At 43.3% G+C, this 21879-nt stretch overlaps 3 protein-coding genes across 3 annotated transcripts in view; 2 read left to right on the plus strand and 1 right to left on the minus strand.

Moving 5' to 3' along the window:
- The first annotated feature begins 73 nt into the window (after positions 1-73).
- Positions 74-11258, plus strand: LOC126539067 (peptide chain release factor 1-like, mitochondrial). Its single transcript, XM_050185778.3, has 7 exons — positions 74-547; positions 2618-2709; positions 4246-4429; positions 6441-6604; positions 7676-7793; positions 9239-9375; positions 11040-11258. The coding sequence occupies exons 1-7, from the start codon at positions 94-96 to the stop codon at positions 11241-11243; spliced, it is 1353 nt and encodes a 450-aa protein (XP_050041735.2). The 5' UTR covers positions 74-93; the 3' UTR covers positions 11244-11258.
- Positions 11259-11263: 5 nt separating this feature from the next.
- Positions 11264-13407, minus strand: RpL12 (ribosomal protein L12). The gene is made up of 5 exons (XM_050185787.3): positions 13241-13407; positions 13024-13097; positions 12451-12631; positions 11610-11809; positions 11264-11353 (listed from the first exon to the last, which is right to left on the minus strand). The coding sequence occupies exons 1-5, from the start codon at positions 13275-13277 to the stop codon at positions 11348-11350; spliced, it is 498 nt and encodes a 165-aa protein (XP_050041744.1). The 5' UTR covers positions 13278-13407; the 3' UTR covers positions 11264-11347.
- Positions 13408-13622: 215 nt separating this feature from the next.
- Mtr4 (exosome RNA helicase Mtr4) overlaps positions 13623-21879 on the plus strand; it is a 30955-nt gene continuing 22698 nt past the window's right edge. The window contains exons 1-7 of the mRNA XM_050185775.3: positions 13623-13763; positions 14035-14145; positions 14308-14374; positions 17393-17571; positions 19155-19329; positions 20589-20679; positions 21346-21470. Of these exons, the coding sequence (XP_050041732.2) occupies positions 13651-13763; positions 14035-14145; positions 14308-14374; positions 17393-17571; positions 19155-19329; positions 20589-20679; positions 21346-21470 (861 nt within the window). The 5' untranslated portion in view covers positions 13623-13650. The remainder of the gene's footprint in view (positions 13764-14034; positions 14146-14307; positions 14375-17392; positions 17572-19154; positions 19330-20588; positions 20680-21345; positions 21471-21879) is intronic.

Raw genomic sequence — 21879 nt, forward strand, 5'->3', positions numbered from 1 at the left:
GGAAAGAACAAGGCACGTAGCCATCTTTCTTTTCTTTAAATAACGCGCATTTCAGAATTTCGCGTGCTTGTTTGCACCACGTGACTGCCTAAGATGGCTGCTTCCTTGACCAGACGACGGGCCCTAAGCGGCTTGCGCGTCTTCTCCGATCAACAAATATTCCTTAAGCCATCGCTTCGCACGACCGAGTTATGCAGGGCGTTGCAAACAGGTGTGCTCAGGCACTCCATTTCGCATAGGGTGACGCATAGCGCTAGCTTCTGGACACGCTCCGTTGCCGCGCTGACGCCGCTGGACCGTCGACACTTCGCAACCCTCCCTGAAAAGGACTCTCTAGCCGTCGATCCTAAACTTCTGTTGAAGTACTTCCAAGTCGTGGCCAAGGAACTCAAAGATGTGGAGGAGGAACTCCTCCGACGTTCGCTAGATGCGAAGAGGACCAAGGAGCTCAACGACAAAGTGGCACGGTTGTCGGGAATCGTACGCTTGTTCGAGAAAGTCAACCAACTCAGAAGGGAAGTCGACGGTCTTAAGGACTTGGAGAAAGGTTGCCCTTTACCTACTAATCTTTCGTGATTGGTTGAAGCACTGACTATTTTTTTCTTTTTTTAACATAGAAAACAACTGCATTTTCGAAACCGCCAAAAAGAGCCTAAATGCTTCGATATATATATATATATATATATATATATATATATATATATACATATATATATATATATATATACTAGTGTCACAATGGCACTTTCGATGACGATAGAGCTATATCGGGATCAAATTTCACGATCGTAATTGGCGCAAGCTTTGTAAGGGAACCAACCTCAATCGAGAAATCCTGTACCGATCAGGCACTAACGCAATCTCAAGTGCCGCATATTTTGACATGAAGCCATGTGACAGCTGAGAAAATCAGGGGATGTATTCTGCGACGATCACTTTCGGCGATACTATCGCCGTGGCAACACCTTCGTCATCGGCGCGCGCTGATTGTCTATTTAACAAAATTGGATGAGCTGATTGGCTGGTCGAGTGCTACGTCACACGATTTTGCTCAACCAGCCAATCAGCGCGCGCCTGCCGGCGATACTATCACCGAGGCGACACTGTCGCCGAAAGTGATTGTCGCAGAATACGTCCCCAGTTCTCATTAATTTTTAGAGAGAAAGTTTAGTGCACAAGAAAGACATTACTGTGTCTATGTTTCTATCCGTATCTGCTTGCTGCAGTGAATTTTCCTCCTCAGAAATCACATTTGATGTCGCACGGGCACTCTCGAGCTTGCTGGAGTCAATTCTGGATGAGCACTACTACGCGCCATTTTCACGAACGCGCCCGGTTTGCTCCTGCTGCAGTCAATCGCCCTCAACGGGTTTTACAAGTCGACATCGGTGATGCTCGAAACCACTGCTGTGACACGCGCAACATGCTTAGCACAGATATAATTCGCTGAGTATGACAATCTGAAAGTGAAACAACCCCCGTTCCTTCTATTTGTCATGTTCCCTTAATGACGCAACACGTCGTTGTCCAATGAAATGTTTTATCCGTGAGACCTACAAATGGCGCATCCGTGGGCACAAAATCACTTCTGTAGGAGGTTGATCTCATTTTGGAAACCTTTATAGACTAGCAGTGTATCAAGGTATGTTGCTGGTCGCTGAAAAATTAAATTGCCACGCCCCTCTCTACTCTGGCACCAAATTTAGATGTTAATAGGTCATAATATGTATCATATCAGAAAATTTAAACATAAGTAGTAATGATTAGTAATCCTAATGGAGAAAGCATGGGGTGTCAGTTTATTGTTCCATAAACAGTGGACAAGAGCAAATTATGAATTCGAAAATTGAATCCAATTCGCACCCAACGAAATCCAATGTTGTCTGTAGCCTGCTGGTGAAGCATGCTGCCAAAGCCGGGGGAGGGGCAACGATGTAGCACTGCACTCTTCTAAAAGGGCTTTCAGGACTGTCTGTTTAAGATTTTAAACAGAAGTGAAAGTGAAACACTTCATATATTTGGTTAACATAATGTGTGCATGATATGAATCGCAGTATATGTGTATTGAAAGAGAGCGATCAGGTTAATCAAGGGGCTTGGTATTTCGTGCCAACCACATAAAGCCAGCAGATTATGAAGCCAAGGAAAGCATAAGAGAAATAGTTGAGCGCTCAATTGGGGGCTAATTGGTACTTAATTTTTTCCAGTGCATCAGACAAAAATGACAGAAAATGTGTCAGTGCTCTGTCTGTCCTTTTCTCTCATCATTGTCTAATGTGCTCGCAAAGAGATTATGCAGCACCTACCAACGTATTGCCCAACCTTGGCTAATTGGTACATCTTGGTAGAGAGTAGATTTAACAGCGTAACAAAGGGCACATGAGCCATTCTGCGGTCACACAAGCCGCTCTGCCTTTGTGATTCCTTCGATGTCCTGTTTCACGCTATTAGATCCCCTCTTTACCAAGGTAGCAGTTGTTTTATTGATAGTGTAGAATTCGTTGCGAGTGAGAGTTAAAGTTGAGATAAGCTTTATATTTGTAATAAAGAAAATGGAAACGAATGTGTGAGCATGCATGTATAGTGTGGCTAATGCTCCTGTGTTCATGTTCTTTAGATTTTGCCAAGACAGGTGATGACGAAATGCTCGCCATGGCCTTGGAGGACCTGAAGAAATGTGAAACTGAAATACATGATATTTATGACCAGGTAAGTGTATGGCACATGAGAAAATGCTGACTTCTTTGTCTTTGTTGCTGTGTTAGCTTGTGTGTACCTGGTTTTGACATATCAACATTGCTTCTATCACTGGCCCTCATTCTTGTTTGATTAAGCTTCAACAGAAAACGCACTTCGCCATGAGGCGCCATCAGGTCATTTATGCATCAGCTTTTAATATGAACTCATTAAGTGCCCCTTGTAGATAGGTTCCTACAATAATTTCATTTCGTAGGAAAGAAGGTTAACATTTGTGAGAAAAAAACGAAAAAGACAAAGAGCTTCATGTTTTTGTCTGTAATAGCCGCACCTCAAAGAGCTATTGCAAAGTTCTGTATTGTATCTTAATGCTTTATCTCGGCGATTATGATATGCACAGGTGCATTACTTCAGAAAATCAAGATCAGATTGGTGGTGATAATAAACACAACCATTTTCTCTTTCCACTTGGTATAGAGTAAACTAATTTGGAATGTTGTTTTGTGGGAGAAAATTTTTAATGTAATGACAATAGCATAGTTTAACTAGAGTTATGGATACTGCTCCTAAAAATTGCTTAGTATTTGTTCTGTGCCAATTCAATGCCATAGTGGTGGGGAAAATTTTCATTGAATTCAGAATGTGCCTCCCTCAAAATTTTTCCCATGAATGGAGGCATAGGCACACCATTTGTGATTTTCAGATTGGTGGTTAGTACAAGAATCCTGGGCCACACTGGCAATTAGTCAGTAAATAAAGAAAAATTATCTTTGAGAGAAAGGGGGCAACTGGAAAAATCTGAGAACTACAACTTGACTTGGCACCTCCCACTATGAAACAGTTCAGCAGTGAAGTTAAAACAGTTTGCAACATAACTTTGTGCATATTTAAGCAGCTACACAGGGATCACAAAAAGTGATGACAAATTATTGTACATCACATTTCAGTGGCCATTGTCATACGTAACAAAGGAGAGGGAAATAAAAGAGGGGGACCGCAGTCATGCTGGGAATACAATGGGCAGTAGAAAAGTGACATGCAGAAGTAGAGAAAATACTGAACATGTCTTTAGAGCATCACTTTATGCTTTCTGCTGTCAACTTGTAAGAATAAGCAACAAAAAATGCACATCATAATCACAAACAGCGTGAATCCTATGTGCAAAAAGACTTGGTATGTCACTTGGGGAAAACAATGGATAGAGAAAAGGCAAGTATATCGCTATCATTCAACTTCGGAAGAGTGAAAGACCATTAAAATAATTCATTTTTTTCTTTCTGTTTATCACTAGAGCTTGAACTCACCAGAGCTTGTGAGCACCTGTCTGTTGGCAATGTAGTTGTGGCAGCACATTCACAGAAATATTGGGCTCGAACCTCACCCCTGTCGACAGCTGGTGACCATAGCCCAAGCCTACTCATGCTGGCATGCTCCAATGACGAGAACGGAGACCTTTACACCTTTGCAACAAACTGTATGTGCGGCTTGTTGTGCAGCAAACGCTTTGAAAAGTGTGGAAGTTAACATCTTTTTTCATTCCTTGTGCAGATTCTAGAGCAAATAGTTCCTCCAGATCCCGTGGACTCAAGCGAGGTGCTTCTTGAACTGACGGCCGGAGTTGGAGGCCAGGAAGCCATGCTGTTCACTAGAGACATCATGGAGATGTACATGCACTACTGCAGGTGGAAAGGGTGGAGCTGTACACCACTGGATTATGAAACCGCTGACCAAGGTACGTGGCCTTGCAGTCAAAGTGCCATCTAGTCTATCAGGTGCTCCAAATCATCATCATCATCAGCCTGGTTACACCCACTGCAGGGCAAAGGCCTCTCCCATACTTCTCCAACTACCCCGGTCATGTAGTAATTGTGGCCATGTTGTCCCCGCAAACTTCTTAATCTCATCCACCCACCTCACTTTCTGCCGTCCCCTGCTACGCTTCCCTTCCCTTGGAATCCAGTCCCTAACCCTTAATGACCATCGGTTATCTTCCCTCCTCATTACATGTCCTGCCCATGCCCATTCCTTTTTCTTGATTTGAACTAGGATGTCATTAACTCGCGTTTGTTCCCTCACCCAATCTGTTCTTTTCTTATCCCTTAACGTTGCACCTATCATTCTTCCAAATTCCATGTTCCAAATGTGACCAAGTAATTATCACACATGGCACAGCTTTTTTTTTTTTTTTTTTACAGCACCACCGCATTCATAGCAGCAAAGGCTAGGATCTAGGGACGGTGAAGAAGCAGAATTACTACCAGAAAGTGTGAATAAAATTTGTATTCATTGTTGGGCAAACTTGTGCCCAGAAAGGAAAACACTCAAAATGACTGAGGTGGTGGTGAACACAAACGTCAGTTTTCAAATGCGAGCTCGAGGGTCAAGCCCATTCATTATTTACATGCCAGAGTAATCACTGGTGCTTGCATAGATTGAAGATTAATTTTCTAACTAATTCATTAGTGATTATATCATAATGTTGACATTCCTAACCATGAATGATGGCAAAAAAAAAATATTTGCTGCATTGTGTTTAATCATTACTCGGGGTGCTCCTAAAACACGTTTTTTCAGGCTGCAGTAATCAAGATTTTCAGTCAGTAACACCATACAGCCAGAAATTAAAGAATGCATCTATGTCAGAGTACTGTGGCACTGGAAATGAAGCTGTCGAGGTGCCCTCTAGCTTTTGACATTGAGTTGTTGTTACTCAATCACCAGGAAAAATGTGGTGTAAATACATGTTCATTCATGTACACACATTTTAATGTCTGTATTTCGTTCTAGAGCCACATTATATAATAAAGCGCAGGCACCACTGTCAAAAGATTCCATTGTACTTTGCACTCATGCCTTCAAGAGAAAACGGTTGTGTTCATTTGTCCATGTGGACAAAACAAAAGTAAATTAGTTGTGACAAACATGCAAGAGATGCTTTTCCCAGCTGCAATTACTAGTGATGCACTGGTGCAAGTGATTTGTCATTAGTACCACTAAATTTTGCTGTCATTTGAATGGCTGAACTCGCCTCGCATCATGCAGGAACTGCAGTAAGGTTACTTAGTTAGTCTCCTCTTGAACCCACGTGCTAAGGAAGCAGGTTGGTCTAATTGTGGAGAACATGCCCTTAGACGAAGCATTTCCAGATATGCCTTGTGCCTGGGTAGGCCCATAGCAGGTGGTACACTTCTATCACCTTGTGGCAGTCTTCTTGTACATTTGGAGAAGGTGCACCTGCCCATTCTCCCAAATTTTTCGTAATATATACGAATTTGTGCTCATATTACATTTCTACGAACGTTGCGTAAAGCTTTACAAAAATAGGTGCTCCTTGCGAAAAAGTTCTGCTGGTTGGTTTTCGAGCCTTCTGTTGGAAGTCTTGCCCCCAACTAATCCAAATGCCATAAACTTTCTGTGAAATATTCACAATCCTGTGCAACCACTAAACTGTACACAATGATGCTAGTGGCAGCATGATGACGATTGCATGATGTTGCAAGTCACAGCATGACAGAATGAACAGAGGGAACCTTTTTAAGCTCTTACACTGACACATCAAAATGTTGCATACAGTGTTCACATGCTCTGCTTGTTCAGTCATGCATGGCTCCCAGCACAATACGTTAAAAAACAAGAATTTTGAGTCAGTACACTAAAATTTGCTTGATTTCAAGCCCTGCTTTGGACTGTAAGGTGGCTGCGGGCCTTTGCGACTCCACTTCTATTTTGTTGTCATTATGCAGGTGGAGTACGGCATGCTTCTTTAAACATTGGTGGAAGGGACGTGGGAAAGTTTCTCAAGTTTGAAAGTGGTGTCCATCGTGTTCAGAGGGTGCCAGCAACAGAGAAGTCTGGCCGCATACACACTAGTACCATGGCTGTTGCAGTCATGCCAATGCCTAGCGAGGTGAGATCGATCGTAAAACATACTCGTATCCGTGTGTGCACGTGTATGCGACAGTCTGCAAACCTTTAGTCATCTTCAGAAGAAACATAGGCACATATGCAAGAGGCACCACTATTTTCTTCACGCTGCAGTATACGTAGCATAAAGAGTGCAACAGCCGCAAGTGTATTTGTTGAGAGTGCCACTTCTACGTTTGATCCAGATACGGCCGTTATGATGTGGCCAATGAGAGCAGCAGCGTCGGGTTTCCTTTTCTGGTTACATGACTTCAAGCATCCCCCATTTAGAGAGCTCCAAAATTCTTCGTTCTGCGAGACTTCATTGTAAAAATTGTGCCCCATACCATTTACAATGGAGCAGGCTAATTACGTTCAGCAAACAAAAGCTTCATTTAACATGTATGCAAGAGGCACTTAGTTAAAAGAAGCGGCATATTTTTTTCTGCACTCTTTGCCCGATGCATTGTGCGGCTGCAGCTAACCTTACGACATTAGGTTCATGACATGCTAGTGGCGTTCAAAAGTGTTCAGCCTGCTCTTTTTGTCTTCTTTATGCGTGTCGAGGATGGTAAAGGAGAGGGGGGGGAGGTTTGCTACCATTGCTACTGCATACTCCAGGTCGTCCCATGCAGTTTCTGTTGCGGTGTCGACCAACGCTTCCTATACGAGGCATTGTATAGGCAAATTTGTTGCAGCAGTCTTCAGTGTAGAGGTGTTCAGAATACATAAAGATAGGAATTCAGCCGAGAATTACAGAATCCTTTGTTACACAGGTTATTTCATCGTAGAGATATGCGACCGTATACATATAGTATGCACTTGGCCAACATGAACAACAGGCAGCATTTACGCTCGTACAGCTACAAAAACCCAACACTATCATTATGAAAAATATGTGCTTTGCAAACATTACGACTGCAGCTTGGGTGAAGTGTGTTTTCCCTCACTCCCTTTCATCCCTCATCAGTAGCATGCCAAGCCTGTCGCTAGGCTAACCTCTGCAGTCATCATTAAACGAACTCTCTACAACAGCTCGCTCACTGGTGGTTTCTTTTTTTCCTTGCCAGAATAGGTTGAGGTTGTCATCAGCCCGAAGGACCTGGTCATTAAAACGAAGAGGGCTAGTGGCCCTGGAGGTCAGCATGTGAATAAGACTGAGTCGGCAGTCCAGATGCAACACATCCCGACTGGTAGGAAACATTTGCCTTTTACACTCTGAATGCGCTTACCCGAGAGAAAAATACCAGAGTCACAGCAAAGTGTCCATGCAATTTATAAGGTTTGCTGTCGCCCACATTGAAATTTGTGGGCTTGCTGCAAAAACTCCCTGCTGGCATAGAGCATAAATAACACTTTTCTGTCTTTGATGATATCCCAAAGCCAGTTCAACTGTGAAGGGCGCTGCGTTAGAGGGGCTTCAGATTTGTTTTTACCGTGTGGCTTTTCATTATGTAGTGAAATTCCAATCCACAAGTGTTTTTGCATTCTGCCTTCTTCAGGACCTTCCCAAAGCAAACAAGCCTGTGACCTTTGCTCAGTAGCACACACCACCGTAGCCACCGAGCCGTGACAGTGTATCTTTACGTCCTTGAATCATATCTATCTTATCATATCGTATCATATCTTATAGCAGGTTATAAAACGATTTGTACAAATGCAGGGAAGAACCTAGCAGTTTGTGCATCTGAATGAACGTAGTCGTGCTGGTTTCTTGTAGCGTCCAACTTCACAGGGAGCTCCCATGTGCAATTTACTTTGCGACTGCAAGATGTCACCTCACTGTTACGTTAGGAAGTTTTAGGCTTTGCACACCCGAAGGGACACAAACCGCTGGGCACACAAAATGTTAGGAGGTATACAAAAGAATGCAAGCAAGGGCCCGAGGCTCTCTGTACGCAAAGATTCTCTGGTGCATTATTTCTAAGACTCCCAGATGTCACCAGGTAACCACACGTCAGAATCCAGCTTTCTCCCACTTGATCACCTTACATTGATCAGCATGTGAAACTGCAGCATGGATAGCAGCACAAGGCACGGCAATAAATTAGTTAGCACCCATGGCTTTTCAGCAATCATAGTTATAAATTGCTAGTTTCAGTCCCTGCCATTGGTGCTGCTGGAGACAGCCTTAGGTAGCTAAGGCTGTTCTGTTTATTAGTTACTATGCTGCTGGCCTCCAGAGCAGCCACAGTGGTGCCACCTTGTGGTGAAGAGCTTAACCAGAGCGATTATTACTGGCTGAGGCGACTCACTGGCTATGACGTTCCACTGCAGAGCAGGAGGTCACAGATTCAATTCCCAGTGCTTCAGCAGCTGCATTTTGGTGACGGTGAAATGCAACAAACGCTCGCATACTTATGTAGGTGCACATTAAAGAACCCCAGGTGGTCAAAGTTAATCTGGATCTGACTCTATTTTGCTTTGGCACATTAAACCCCATGAACCATTCAATAACTTCCAAGTTATCCTGTAGAATGCACCACGTGAATTTGATCAAAACATTTGCCATTAGCTCCCACTTAACTATTGCCTTGTGTCGGGCAGGAAAGGCATGGTTGACGTGTGCCTTGACATTCTATGACTGCAAAATGTTCTCAAAATCTATGTAATGTGTCCCACTTCTGTCTGTCAACAGGAATCATGGTCGAATCGAGCCAGGAGCGTTCGCAGCTCACTAACAGAGAATTGGCCTTGAAGATCCTGCGGGCAAAGCTCTACCAGATGGAACTTGACAAGCAGCTGAGCCAACAGTCGGCTCAAAGAAAACTGCAGGTAATGTGTGAGGCAACTCTTTTTTCAAATATGGTAGCTGCTCTTTCCATTTAGCTTGGCTCTTCTGAAGCTCAGCCAGAGAAAATAAGATAAGTCCTGGAGTTGTATTGCTTCGAAGCCGGTTGTGATGCCCATCAATTTATTACTGCAGAAATTTTTGGAAAGACCGTACAATAATGGAGATTTAAAGAGTGCAGTTTTTACTTTCCCCATTTCTGAACACGTTTCCCTCAGCCGAGACAGCACAGATAGCCATGCCCTGCCTATTGCTCCTTTTTTTTCTTTCCGTACTGCACTTATGGTAACACTTCAGGGTCGGCGTCTGACAAAGCTGCCAGCTTTGCATTGCCCATTTTCTAGAGATTGAAGGGGTGTGCGTGCAAGCAACTCATAGTCATGAATGATTGCGGAACGACTGGTATCATAAGCAGTACATTATAGAGGGTGCCCCGAAAGCAATTTTGGATGCAAAATTATGGCCTCCCCACAGCATTGTCAACATATCATGTTTTTTTTATAGCATTCAAAATGTGTTGCAGTGGCCCTAGAAACTCGAAACCTTAGCAGCCATAGGGAATGTTTCCTTCCCTATTCAACAGCGCCTAACACCCACAGGGATGTACAGTCAGGAGCAAAAGTCTGAAGACCAGAGGCGCCGCAAAAAGTTTCTTAAGCAGAGAGTTATGCCATTGTTCGACCAATGCATTGCATTGACACAATTCCACATTGCTCAGCCGTGACAACTAACTGCTGCCCTGATCTTCCTTATTTTTTTTTTGCTCTTGAGGGAATGTTTTTGCATAGTACACCGACCTGCATTTATTTAAATGTCAAAAGCAAATTCAGTGGTCACTGCTACCTTTTCGCTCACATTTCTTAACATAATTGCACTTTTTGGTCCAGATCATTCAATAAGGCACTTGCATCACTGCATGATTAGTTAAGTAAATGACAAAGCAGGGGCATGCTTGCAATGTCTTTTCAAAGTTTAATTAAAAACATGTCACTGTATTGATGCGCCACTAACTGCTATTGCAGAGAATTCTCAAAATGTATATAAAAAATTTGAATGGTGCCTTTGTGGTGCTCTCATAGCCAAGAAGCAAGATTTCACATTATTCTTTCTACAAACAGTTGTACGATATACTATGTAGACTCTTGTATTCAACACAGCTCAAGTTTGTCATGCCACAAAACTTGGTGCGGATTAACTAACACGAACAGTACTAACTAGAATGTTGCTTTGCATTTTCACATTGACCAGTGTCTGTGAGAAGCAATTCTTGTTTGTAGACTGTTTTCAAGCTAAGGAATATTCAAAGAACTGAACACGCACCGATGTTCAAATCAACTAAAAGAAATCGAATTTTGCACATGCAGCGCTAAGCATGTATGCTGTGGGCAGTTTTTTCTTTTTTCGACCCTTTTTACTCAGTAACAACGCTTTGCGTTTGTATAGCCAAAAAGGAGTCTTCTTTTCCAAAAGCAAGCCTCAGCTCAGTTGAGTTCCTTGGGCTAATGAATCTCATCAACAATCCTTTAGTATTATTTCACTGGAGTCCCATTTTGTTATTAATGAGAAATGTGAGAAAAGACTGTATGGTAAATGTATGATCTGAATGGAGTATTATTCTTTCTGCTCTATTTTCCCTTGCATTCACCAGGTGGGGTCAAGAGGCCGTTCTGAGAAGATAAGAACATACAACTACGCACAGGACCGCGTCACCGACCACAGGATACCAATAACAGTGCACAACATAGAGGAATTCCTGCAAGGAGAAGAACAACTAGACAATATGATACAGAGACTACTTCAAGAGTCAAGAAAAGAAATAGTCCTCGAAGTGCTGCAGCCAGTAGTAAAGTGATATAGAAATAGACTACACAGTTGTTTTGGGGGGCTTCTTTCCTCTTTTATTTCTTCTTGAAGTCAAACTTGCGAAAAGAACTCTGTACAAGCTTGATCCCGCATTTACTCCTGCAAAGAGAATCATAGTGCCATGAGTGAACCTGCATTCCCCCGCAACACCACTGTAACATTCAGGAACACAATTTCGTGTGAACTTTCGTCGTTTTCGACTTTGACGAAAACCAAATTACTGGCAAAAAGTCTCAAAACTTGTGCACTAATGTTAGCTTACTGCAAATGATTGTGCTTAGAGAAATTAGCTTTCTAAAGAGCTACAGACAGTGAACTGGATAAAAGCTGATAACATGAGATATTACAAACTCGCCTCGGGCACCTCGACGTCACCGCTGTTCACCTTGTCGATGAGGTCGTGCGGGTGGCAGCCATCGACGGTGCAGCCAACGGATTGGCATGTGCCCAGGATCTCCTTGAGAGTGCCAGCCAGGCTCCGTGCCATGGAACGGGGCCGCATTGTCCGCGCAATCGTGAGGATCTCATCGAAGGTCAGGTTGCCACTGTGCTTCACTGCAAGTCGCCAAGTGGCAGGCAGAGCACGTAAGCTACGCAATCACCTTACAAGAGTGAAAAACCATTAGTGCACAGGAGTGACGAAAAAAATGTGGCACAACCTCTTGGTAAGTGCATTTTTTTAAAAAGGCAAGTGTTACAGTACAGTTTTAATTCCTGCATGCTAGCTTTGCTGAAATATCAATACGAAGCTTTGAACATCAAGACTGGTAGTGATGCCGTGTGCGTGCTGGTAATGTTTGTTCACTATTCAGCAGGATAGAAGTTTTTGCAACAATGGAAACACATACTAAACTCCTCCCTGCCAAGTGTCATGGAACACTTTACGGTTTGAGCATTGCACTAAAATTTACTAGTACTGGCTTCCCAATCTACTATCTGCTGCAGAAAGTATGCACACACACTGCTAATGAAAACGCAAGCATCACAATTCAAACTTGTTGCTGATTACCAGTCGCATGGTGCAACTAGCTTTGATACGATGTCTTGATATACGGCATTCCCAACAATCGTGCGCACTGGCTTGCTGAGAGTTCAAAGCTGAGCAAACTCGCATAACCAAGACAGCGAAAGCAATCCAAGCCACTGCAGGTATTTCAGAATTTGTGCGAGCATAGAAGAGTAAAGTCTTTCCTCACCGTTCTTGACCTTCTTGCGGTCGCGTGGGGGCTCCTTGAGAGCCTTGATGATGAGCGAGGCAGCGCTGGGCACGACTTCGATGGTGGCCTGCCTGTTCTGGATGATGAGCTTGACGGTGATCTTCAGGCCTTTCCAGTCCTGCGTCGCCTTGGCGATGTCGTCACCGACCTTCTTCGGCGACTGCGGATAGCGAGACACCGAACACCGTTAAGCATCTCGAAACAAAAAACCTGCATCAACGATAGCGCGCAATGTGGCAAGCAAATCAAAGCATTATTTGGCCGACGAGTTCTTTTACACACTGCGATTAGCCATTGCTTACGAAGTTACTTAAGAAGTTTCTTACGAAGTTACCGGATCTGGCATCGCTGACAGTGTTCAGCAACTTATTCCTACACGAACTTATCGTCCAGCTGTTATTCTAGCCAGATAGTGGCTACAGTCGCCAAACATCAATTGACAGTACTTAGTTCGACGGCGTAATCAATACGAAAGGTAGAACTGGCCGTTATGAACGCTAGGTTTCTTCACCACTATGCTGTCAACGCAAGACACGGCGGTCGTACACTTACCAGACCAAGGGGACCAATCTTGGGAGCCAAGGCAGATGTGGCACCCACTTCACCGCCAACGGCTCGTAGACACACTGCGTTGTTCAAAAAGAAGATACACCAAAGGCACAAATGCTGTCATTCGCAACGAAGCAACACGATGCAGTGCAAGCTGTAGTGAGCCAGTCGTCGGCATGAGTTTCATCGCGGCAAATTTGTCTAAAATTAAAGCACTCACCCACTTTAATCTCCGACGGATCAAACTTGGGAGGCATCGTGTGTAGTTTGTGCGCGCGGTAGCGAGCGAAAGAAGCCCTTAATTAGGTTAGATTACGGTGGATTTGCCCAGATAGCGAAATAAATCGCCGCAACTCTGCGACAGCCACCTTGCGGAAAGAAGGTGACGTTGTTGCCAACCCAAAACTTTCATTTCGCTAGCTGTACTAAGTACTGTACGAGCGCTTCGCAATACGTACTAAATTTCTACTAATAAACAAATTCGAGAGTACATAAGACTACTGTAAGCACTGTATATATGCTCGTAAATATTACTTTAGGAAGCACTTTTTATGACAAAGGCGGTGTTTCTCGCTTCAGTCCGACAGCGGTAGCGCGATCGCTAGCAAGAACCATTCTGCTGTAACCATCATGGACGACTTGTTCAGTGTTTTTGACGATGCGCCAAAATCCAAGTTTTTAACCTCGACTACTGTGAAAAAGGAGGACGTAAAGAATGAAGAACCGACGCCTGATGACAATAGGTTTGCTGCCGTTTCGATGAACTCTGACACTTACCGCGATGTTACACACAGCGTGATACTCCATAGTTCGGTGCAAGCGCACCGTGGATTGTCACGCTGTATTATGGTGCGTTCACTAGTATGCGAAGGCGCGAGCTCTGTTTCGAGATGACAGCATTGTATGGCCCACTGTAACGATTTTCGTGAGATGATGCGGGAGGGTGTGAAAGGACGCGTTCATTGTTGGAGATCAGGGCACCGTTTTCAATCGGGAGTTCCTTTTTCCTTGCAGCGCCGGCGACTTTGTGCAATCTATTATTGATGGCAAACGATCTCTGGATGGCAATTACGAAGAGGAACCAAGCAAGAAAAGGAAGACATCGGACATTTGGGACGACTTTGAGTGAGTGCTTGCGGACCTGTTCTTTTTTGCTCACGTGCGTGTTGTCATTGGTTTAGCTTTTGGCCGCGTGACCGCGTGGCTGAGCTGTATCATGCTGTTTAGTTGGTAGTGCGCGCATTGTAACTACGGGTCATAATGTTGTTCTTCAATAACACCTTGCAGCCCCGCTGAATACCTGCCGCACGTTCATGTTCATTCTGTAGAGGAGGTGGAAGGGTGCGTGCACGAGGTAAGCCGTCCCGCTGCTTTTCTTTTTCTGCCGCTCAGGTGTGTGTGTCATGCTACTTGCAATGTAGAGGTCATGTCTTCTCTTGATTAACATGTTATGCACACAATAAATGATTTCTTTATCGGCATCTGTCTATTAAGAACTCATCAGTGTATTGATTACATTGACGTCTCGGTCTTCCGTGTGTGCAAGGGCAATTTTTAAAGAGTGTTACACGGGCAGATGACTAGAGCTAGTGGGATGAAACTTAGGAGGCAGAGGGTTGAGCATTTGTTGGTTCATTCATTCATCCATTAAATCTTTAAAGGCCCAAATGCATTTTTTGAAGTGTGCCTGATAGAACCCTGAAAGAGTGGGTAGACGCATTTGGTTGAACATTTGTGACATCTAACTCTAAACATCTTTAGGGGTAAGGTTCATAGATGTGTTATGTATTTGTGAAGAAGTCTCACAGCCAGAACTCGAGGCATCTGGTCAAATATTGCAGATAGTGAGTAGGCCCGGTCTTTTACTTTTGCCATTTTGGTTTCAGACTTTGTCATGTGTAGCCAGATTACGGTGGCTAGGTGTGCTGACCGGTGTAGTTCACTGCTTCTGCGCATTGTGACATCGGGAGTGGGCACTGCGGTCAGAAGCCTGTCGCGAAGCGCACATCGTCTGCTACTCAGTCTATTGTTATTGCTGCACCTGTAATATTTTAAATAAATTGCTTTCACGCTAAAACTTGCAATGGAGTGATTAACATATGGTGAGAGAGTGCATAAAAGTGTGACACTTCTTGCTGCGATGAGTCATCTTGAAAAGCGGTGATTTTTATGGTCTGTTCACACACAGATAGCACGGTGCACTGTGCTCGCAGTCACTATAGTTCTCTGAGGTCCAGTAACTTATTTAGACATTTAAGGAGCAAAGTGAATACTGTAGGTGATGTTCACGAATACCAAGTTCCTGAGGCTCTGAGACAGAGTGAAAGTGTTTCTGCTATAAAGAAAACTAGCCAAAGGAGCATCACTTGCTTTGCTTTGAATTGTAAATTCAGCTACAAACATGGCAGCCACGGGCGAAACTTTCACTGGTTTCGACGCCATGAGACCGAGAACTTTCTGAGAAACATGAGCTTGCACTTTGCCATTCAGAGAAAATGTTTCAACCACTTTAGTCGTGTGTGAATGCCACTTCAAGGAGTGTATTTCATTGAGCGTATGACAGGCTGTAACATTTTGATAGTGTACCTGCGACTCAGTATCTTCAATGCTACTTGACGCTCAAGCTTACATAATGAAGAAAATTCCCCCCAAATGAACAAGCAAGACTCCCAGCCGAATCCCAGCCGCTAAAATATTCCTGAAGAGATAGCGAGCCACACTTGAACACGCTTCAAGCAAGTAGGATCTGAATGAAAATGCTGCATGTTGTATGCACAGTGAAGAATCAGTATTTGTAGACAAGTGAGGAAGTGAACCTGTTGAAAGAAGGCCGACAAAATGATTGTCTGTGAGAGGCTTGAAGCCATTTTGCCAAGTACAGCGATGAATATCAGCATATAACAAAGCAGTAGAAAACCCAGCACTAAGTGCAGTGACCATGGTTCACAAGAAAACGACTGTTGTATGCACTGGCAGATGTTTCTTTCTTCCTCCGTAGCTCAAGCCTACAGGACTGGTCGGTTTTGAGCAGCACAAGCTCGAATTTACAAACAGCATCATGAAGCTAATTTCTTGCGAAGAGCAAGAATAACTTGGCTCCTGATCCTACTCTGTAAAAGAAAAAGCACCTTGCTCTACCCTAGGATACCATGGTGCATCGTCACGTTTCATTTAAATCTATAATTTGCTGTAAGAGCTTGGTGTGGCTGGCTTGTGCATGCGACCGACAAATTACCCTACTATGTTCAAATGCACATGTACAGTGCTCACGGATTGAAATAGGACACGGAGCATTTAGTACAACCCTACATATGTGCAAAGTACGCGAGAGCACAATGTCATGTCGCTAGGAATTTGGTCACCAAAGGTGACGAGGACTCCGATGTAAGTGTACGCGCCAGAATTACGTCGATGTGACACGAACTGCAGCCGGTTGAAGCGAAAGTATGCGCATTACTTAGCCCTAAATTGACGCGTTTCATTCCATGAGCACTGTACATGATCATCTATAGTACAAACTATAGGAATTTGCATGCTGTAAATTAATCCTCTCTTGGAGTTAATCATAGGTGGTTGAACAAGACAAGAATTTTTTTTTCTTTCCACATACACAAGTTCATTTCTACTGTCGAAAAACATTGTTGATTTATGTTGCGAATATGAATGTCTCATTTATAATAGTACCCATACAGCAAAAAAAAAATGAAAACAGGGGTTTTATTTGTACGGATGTCAATATTTGTTTGAATGTATTTTACATTCCTTCAAACAAAATTATTTCCCTTATATGAATACGTCCTGTGCAAGTTAGGTTTGCATACAAAACCTATGTATACTGTTTTGTAAAACAAACTTCGCACCTCTCACTATATAAGAACTGATGAAGGGCTAGTTTGTTCGCGCAGAATTTGTGCTCCTCCTCATATACTCAAGATTAACATGTTTACTGAACTAAACAGTATAAGAGCTCTACATTTTTGCCCCTCAAACCGGGAAACAAGCAGCTGACGGATAAGGCAAGTGTGTTAACTTCACAAGTGGCAGAGCTCCACTGCATTCAGAAATTTGCAATTGTCTGTGATGTCACTGTGATGCCGGTTTTCGGTTTAACTTAATAATAAGTACACCTTTAGTTACACTGTAAAACGGCTGCAGCAGCACAAGACTCGCGCTGCTTGTGACAGACCGCTGACCACAGTGTAAAGTTTGTCGTCACGAAGCGGAGAAGCTGAACTATGCTTCCCACCCAGGAAATGGCAAGCCTACCCATCTAGCCACAGTAGCCAGGTGCTTTGACCTTGTGTATAGCAGTACAGGATGAGTGAGACAAGTAGCTGGCCTTGACCTGGGTGGTTCGCTCCTTTTCTACCAGGTGGCAATGCCAGAGGGGATGGAATACGTGCCCCTGAAACGGAACAGAGAGGGTCCTGCTGCACGAGAGTATAGATTTATCCTGGACCCGTTTCAGAAGGAAGCCATCCTCTGTCTTGAGCACAACCAAAGCGTCCTTGTGTCCGCCCACACCTCGGCTGGCAAAACAGTTGTGGCTGAGTATGTATCATCCTGCATATTGCGTTGTGTCTGCCTGGAACAGCTTGTAATGTCCGTATCCACATCCAAGGGGTGACTTCCTCTGAATAACCAAAATTAATCTCGAAGGCTATGCTTTTGTTGGCGGCATGCACCTGGAGTGATTGCAAGAGCCGGAAACACGTCGTTACCACTATGTTTTGGATGCTACCTATTCAACTATCATACCTCTCCATATATTAGCTATTGTTCAGGACAAACTTTGTTAAGCTGCATTTAAAAAGACCCCCTAGGGCATTATTTTGTAGGGATTGTTTTTCTTTGATTCCATCTATTTCTTCGCAGTCATTGTTCCGAGTGGACCATTCCACTGATAAAAGGAGGTGGGTCATGCGTGCCATGCTCCGCCCAACATTCCAGCGTGCTTTGGCTTCTGAGGTGGAGCTGATCTCAGAGACCACACTATCAGTGCAGGGTTATTGTTCTTTGCCACCAGATTGCATAGCCACTTTACCAATTAGATTTATCTGTTCTTGCTTTTACCGGAGGTATGCTAGTTAGTCATCATGACATGTAAAGTAATCCATCAATGGCATCAATATTCACAAAAAGTGGCAAGGATCTCCGGAAATATGAGAGAAATTGTAGGCTACCTGCTGTGTTGACAAAAACATTTGTCTGAGATGGTTTGTGACAGCGTCGTCTAGTAACTGAGCTGGTTCATTCGTTATGTTTGACGATTGTTGCAGGCCCCTTTAAACTAAAACCCCTTCAAGGGCTCCGGTCATATTAAAACAAACTGTTGTGCACATATATCCAGGTCGAACTTGGAAGTAGGATTCTGTGTTTCAGCATGTGTTTAGCTATTTTAGGAATAGGCTGTGCCTCTTTATTAGCTAGCAGCAACTGAGAAAATCTGGCTTAGTGATTGGCAGATGCATGTTAAATGTTTGAGTGTATTTCACTGCTGTGGTTTTTATGACGTTCCTTTTGTAACTCCAGCTCAGTTAGGTGCTATGCAGCATTACCAAGACAACTGCTTGCGTCATCACATCTTCAAATACTTTGTCTGCTTAGTTAGATCGGTTTACTCAAAATCACTGTTTAGCCACAGGACATGGCTTAAACCCACTGAAGTGGTTATTGTATTCTGCTGCAGAACATAAGGTCACAAGTTTGACATCCAGCCGTGGCAGCAACATTTCATTTGGAGTGAAATATAAACTCTCTCTCATATTTAGATTTAAATTCATGTTAGAGAATGCTAGTAGGTGGTCAAGGTTAATCTGCACCCCCTAGCTATGACATCCCTCATAACCTGCTGTGCTGTTTTGGGATGTTAAACCCCAGAATATAATTCACATTACTTTAGTGCCTATACAACATGCTTGCTGCAGTGAGTGTACCAAAGACAGATAGTTTGATCTGAGGCTGGGTTCCTAACATAAGTTGAAATCAAGGTGCCCAAGGCTAAGCGCCTGGTGTTACATTGGCTTTTTAGCCAACTAAAGGTCAAAAACGTCTTTAAAACAGGAATTTTGTTCATTTCACGGTCATTTCACTTTGACTAATGGGCAAGGAATTGTGGCATTGTGCTTTCGCAGGTATGCAATATCACTGGCATTTCAAGAGAAGCAGCGTGTTATCTACACGACGCCTATTAAAGCACTTAGCAACCAAAAGTTCCGGGAGTTCACAGATGATTTCAAAGATGTAGGTTTAATGACTGGTGATGTGACCATCAACCCAAGCGCCAGCTGCCTCATAATGACAACGGAGGTGAGTTGATTTTGTGTGACCATACTTCCTGCTAGATTCCTCTGTTTTGACATGCAAGTCGGTTGCTCTTACATTTGCATCCTCGAGACACTGAGCTCGTCAGGATTTAGCAGTGCCTGCTTTTTCGGTGGCTGGCAGTAGCACTGCTTTGAGCGCTTGTTTGTGCCCCCTTGCGTGGCTCAACATGACATTTCTGTCCTGTTCAGGGTCGTTGTCTCTTGCATCTGTCTTTCTGGTAATTACTTTTATAATATATTCTTTTCCTAACCTGCAACTGTGCTTCCCTGCAGTGCACGGATGCCCGATGTATGGCGGCGCTGGCTATCATTGAAATGAATGTGAAGTGTTAGCTGTACATGCTTGGGCTTGCCTCTTGTGCATGGTTTCATCACAAGAGACACGTCTGCATTTTCCCTGTCGTAATACAAGCGAACCTTATCTATGTCAATCAAACCTGATTAACACAGATGAGATCTGTTGAGAAGTGCACTTATGGATTTAGTGCATCATCTGTTGGAAGAAAAATTTTTACTAACGAATGTGCGTAGGTGACCTCTGGCTTTATTTTATTTTAAAATATAGATCCAATTTAGTGTAAGAACACTTTGTGAATACGGGCCCATATTCATGAAGAGTTTGTAGTATGTTAAATGCTGCATCAGACTTAAATTGCTTGGCCCTTTGAAGCATTAGCTGTTTTTGACAAGCAGAGCCATTAAATGAGCACTGTCATATTAGTTTCCATTTGATTATTTGTTTACACAAGATATATATCTATAGCTGTATTTATATCTAAATTATGTATCTATCTCTAGGTATGTACATCTAGTTACTCTAGCTAGTGCAAGGCTGTTTATACATGAATGTTTGTCTAGAGTACCCACTGCGATAGCTGAATGGCTATGGCACTGCGGTGCTTAGCTCGAGCTCGTGGTTTGATCTCAGCTTCGGTGGCCGAATTTCGGTGTGAGCAAAATGGCAGGAAACGCTTGTGCACTTCAATTTAGGAGCACGATAAAGAACCCCAGGTGGTCAAAATTATCCCGGGGTTGCCCCACTACGGTGTGCCTCATAATTCTAATTTTAATTTTTTAAGATACTGATTTTTATATGCAGCTGTATCTGTCTATCTCTAGATAATATCCCTGGATACTCTAGTTTGTGCAAGGCTGTTTATTCCTCTGTGTTTGTCAAGATCTTCAACACAACTGTGCTCACTTGGTTTTAGTGCATTGTGCCCTATTTTTCTTTTTTTTTAGATCTTGAGAAGCATGCTGTACAGGGGGTCGGAGATCATGCGAGAGGTCGGCTGGGTCATCTTTGATGAGATTCACTACATGAGAGACAAAGGTAAGTCCGCTGTACGGCGAGTTTAGACAGTTGCAGCGTGGTGAAATCTTTGGCACATCAATGCTGGCAGGTCGGGGTGGTCACAGAACAGACGTGGTCAGAGAGCAACAATAGCAAATGTTCGGCTTGGTCTAAAAGCAGCCATTATGAGTGAGCTATGTGCTTTTTAATATTTCAACTCAGTGGCATAAGTCACAAAGCTAGGTACTTAACCAATCAGCAGCACATCAGAGCAGAATGTTGGAATGCACACTCTTTTCGTACTTGCAAATATAGTGGATGGAGGTATATCGTCAATGCCGGGCCACTTCCTCAGATCTCCCCTTGCCATAGCACGCAGCAAGACAAAACTTTACCCACCGTAGCCACTGGGTCTTGAACCTGTGCTACTTTGGCAATGTGCAGTTCAAAGCTCCTATCGTAGTGTTTGCTGGTAGATTCTGCTGTTCTTGCAGTAAATGTGTTCAGAGCTGACGGAATCTCCAAGGTATGCTTTTCTTGTGTGTGTGTAATTGTTTCTCTGCAGTTTTTACTTGTGATTTAAATTTCGAGCTATGGACTGTACTAAAGGTGCTAAACTGTTTTGTGTTTGCTCCTATTGACAAAGAAATAAAATAAATTTGATAATGCTATGTGAGCATTGAATCCCTGATGTGACCTTTGCAGAAAGAGGTGTTGTCTGGGAGGAGACCATCATCTTGCTTCCAGACAATGTGCGGTATGTTTTTCTGTCCGCCACCATCCCTAATGCGAAGCAGTTTGCCGAGTGGATATGTCATTTGCATAAACAGGTAAGGGCACATACATCTCGGGTATTGAAATTTGCATAGCGGTTTTGTTTGTATGTATTTGTATACTGTAGCTTGCTAAACAACCGGTGAACTTTGTTTAACTTTATCATTTGACATATCAAAACAGGCACAGCATGTCAGGTCTAAAACATTACCTTTATCCTTAGTTGTATTCACTAACCATGAATACTGCATGCTTCATATTCCTCATACCTACATTATCACTTAGTAAGAACAAAAAAAACTGCTTTAAAATTTGCTTCCATCTGCAATTTTGCAGGCCCCTTGCTTCACTGTGACCCAAAAACTTTGCTTTCAAGCAAAGTAGCATTGTAGTTCTTTTGTCTAAAGTCTTGATTTACTGTCCTTCAGTGTGGTCATGAGTGTTAATTGATCCTTTTCGCGTAAA

Source organism: Dermacentor andersoni, chromosome 11, assembly GCF_023375885.2.
Source record: "Dermacentor andersoni chromosome 11, qqDerAnde1_hic_scaffold, whole genome shotgun sequence".
Taxonomy (NCBI): Eukaryota; Metazoa; Arthropoda; class Arachnida; order Ixodida; family Ixodidae; genus Dermacentor; species Dermacentor andersoni.

Excerpts from the sequence above, each read along its gene's own strand:
- RpL12 (XM_050185787.3), bottom strand. The coding sequence starts at position 13,277 with ATGCCTCCCAAGTTTGATCCGTCGGAGATTAAAGTGG. Across the intron at positions 12,632-13,023 it reads AGATTGGTCCCCTTGGTCTG|TCGCCGAAGAAGGTCGGTGA; the intron begins GTAAGTGTACGA and ends CGCTATCCGCAG. Across the intron at positions 11,810-12,450 it reads CCGCAAGAAGGTCAAGAACG|TGAAGCACAGTGGCAACCTG; the intron begins GTGAGGAAAGAC and ends GGCGACTTGCAG.
- LOC126539067 (XM_050185778.3), top strand. The coding sequence starts at position 94 with ATGGCTGCTTCCTTGACCAGACGACGGGCCCTAAGCGGCTTGCGCGTC. Across the intron at positions 4,430-6,440 it reads TTATGAAACCGCTGACCAAG|GTGGAGTACGGCATGCTTCT; the intron begins GTACGTGGCCTT and ends GTCATTATGCAG. Across the intron at positions 6,605-7,675 it reads TCATGCCAATGCCTAGCGAG|GTTGAGGTTGTCATCAGCCC; the intron begins GTGAGATCGATC and ends TTGCCAGAATAG.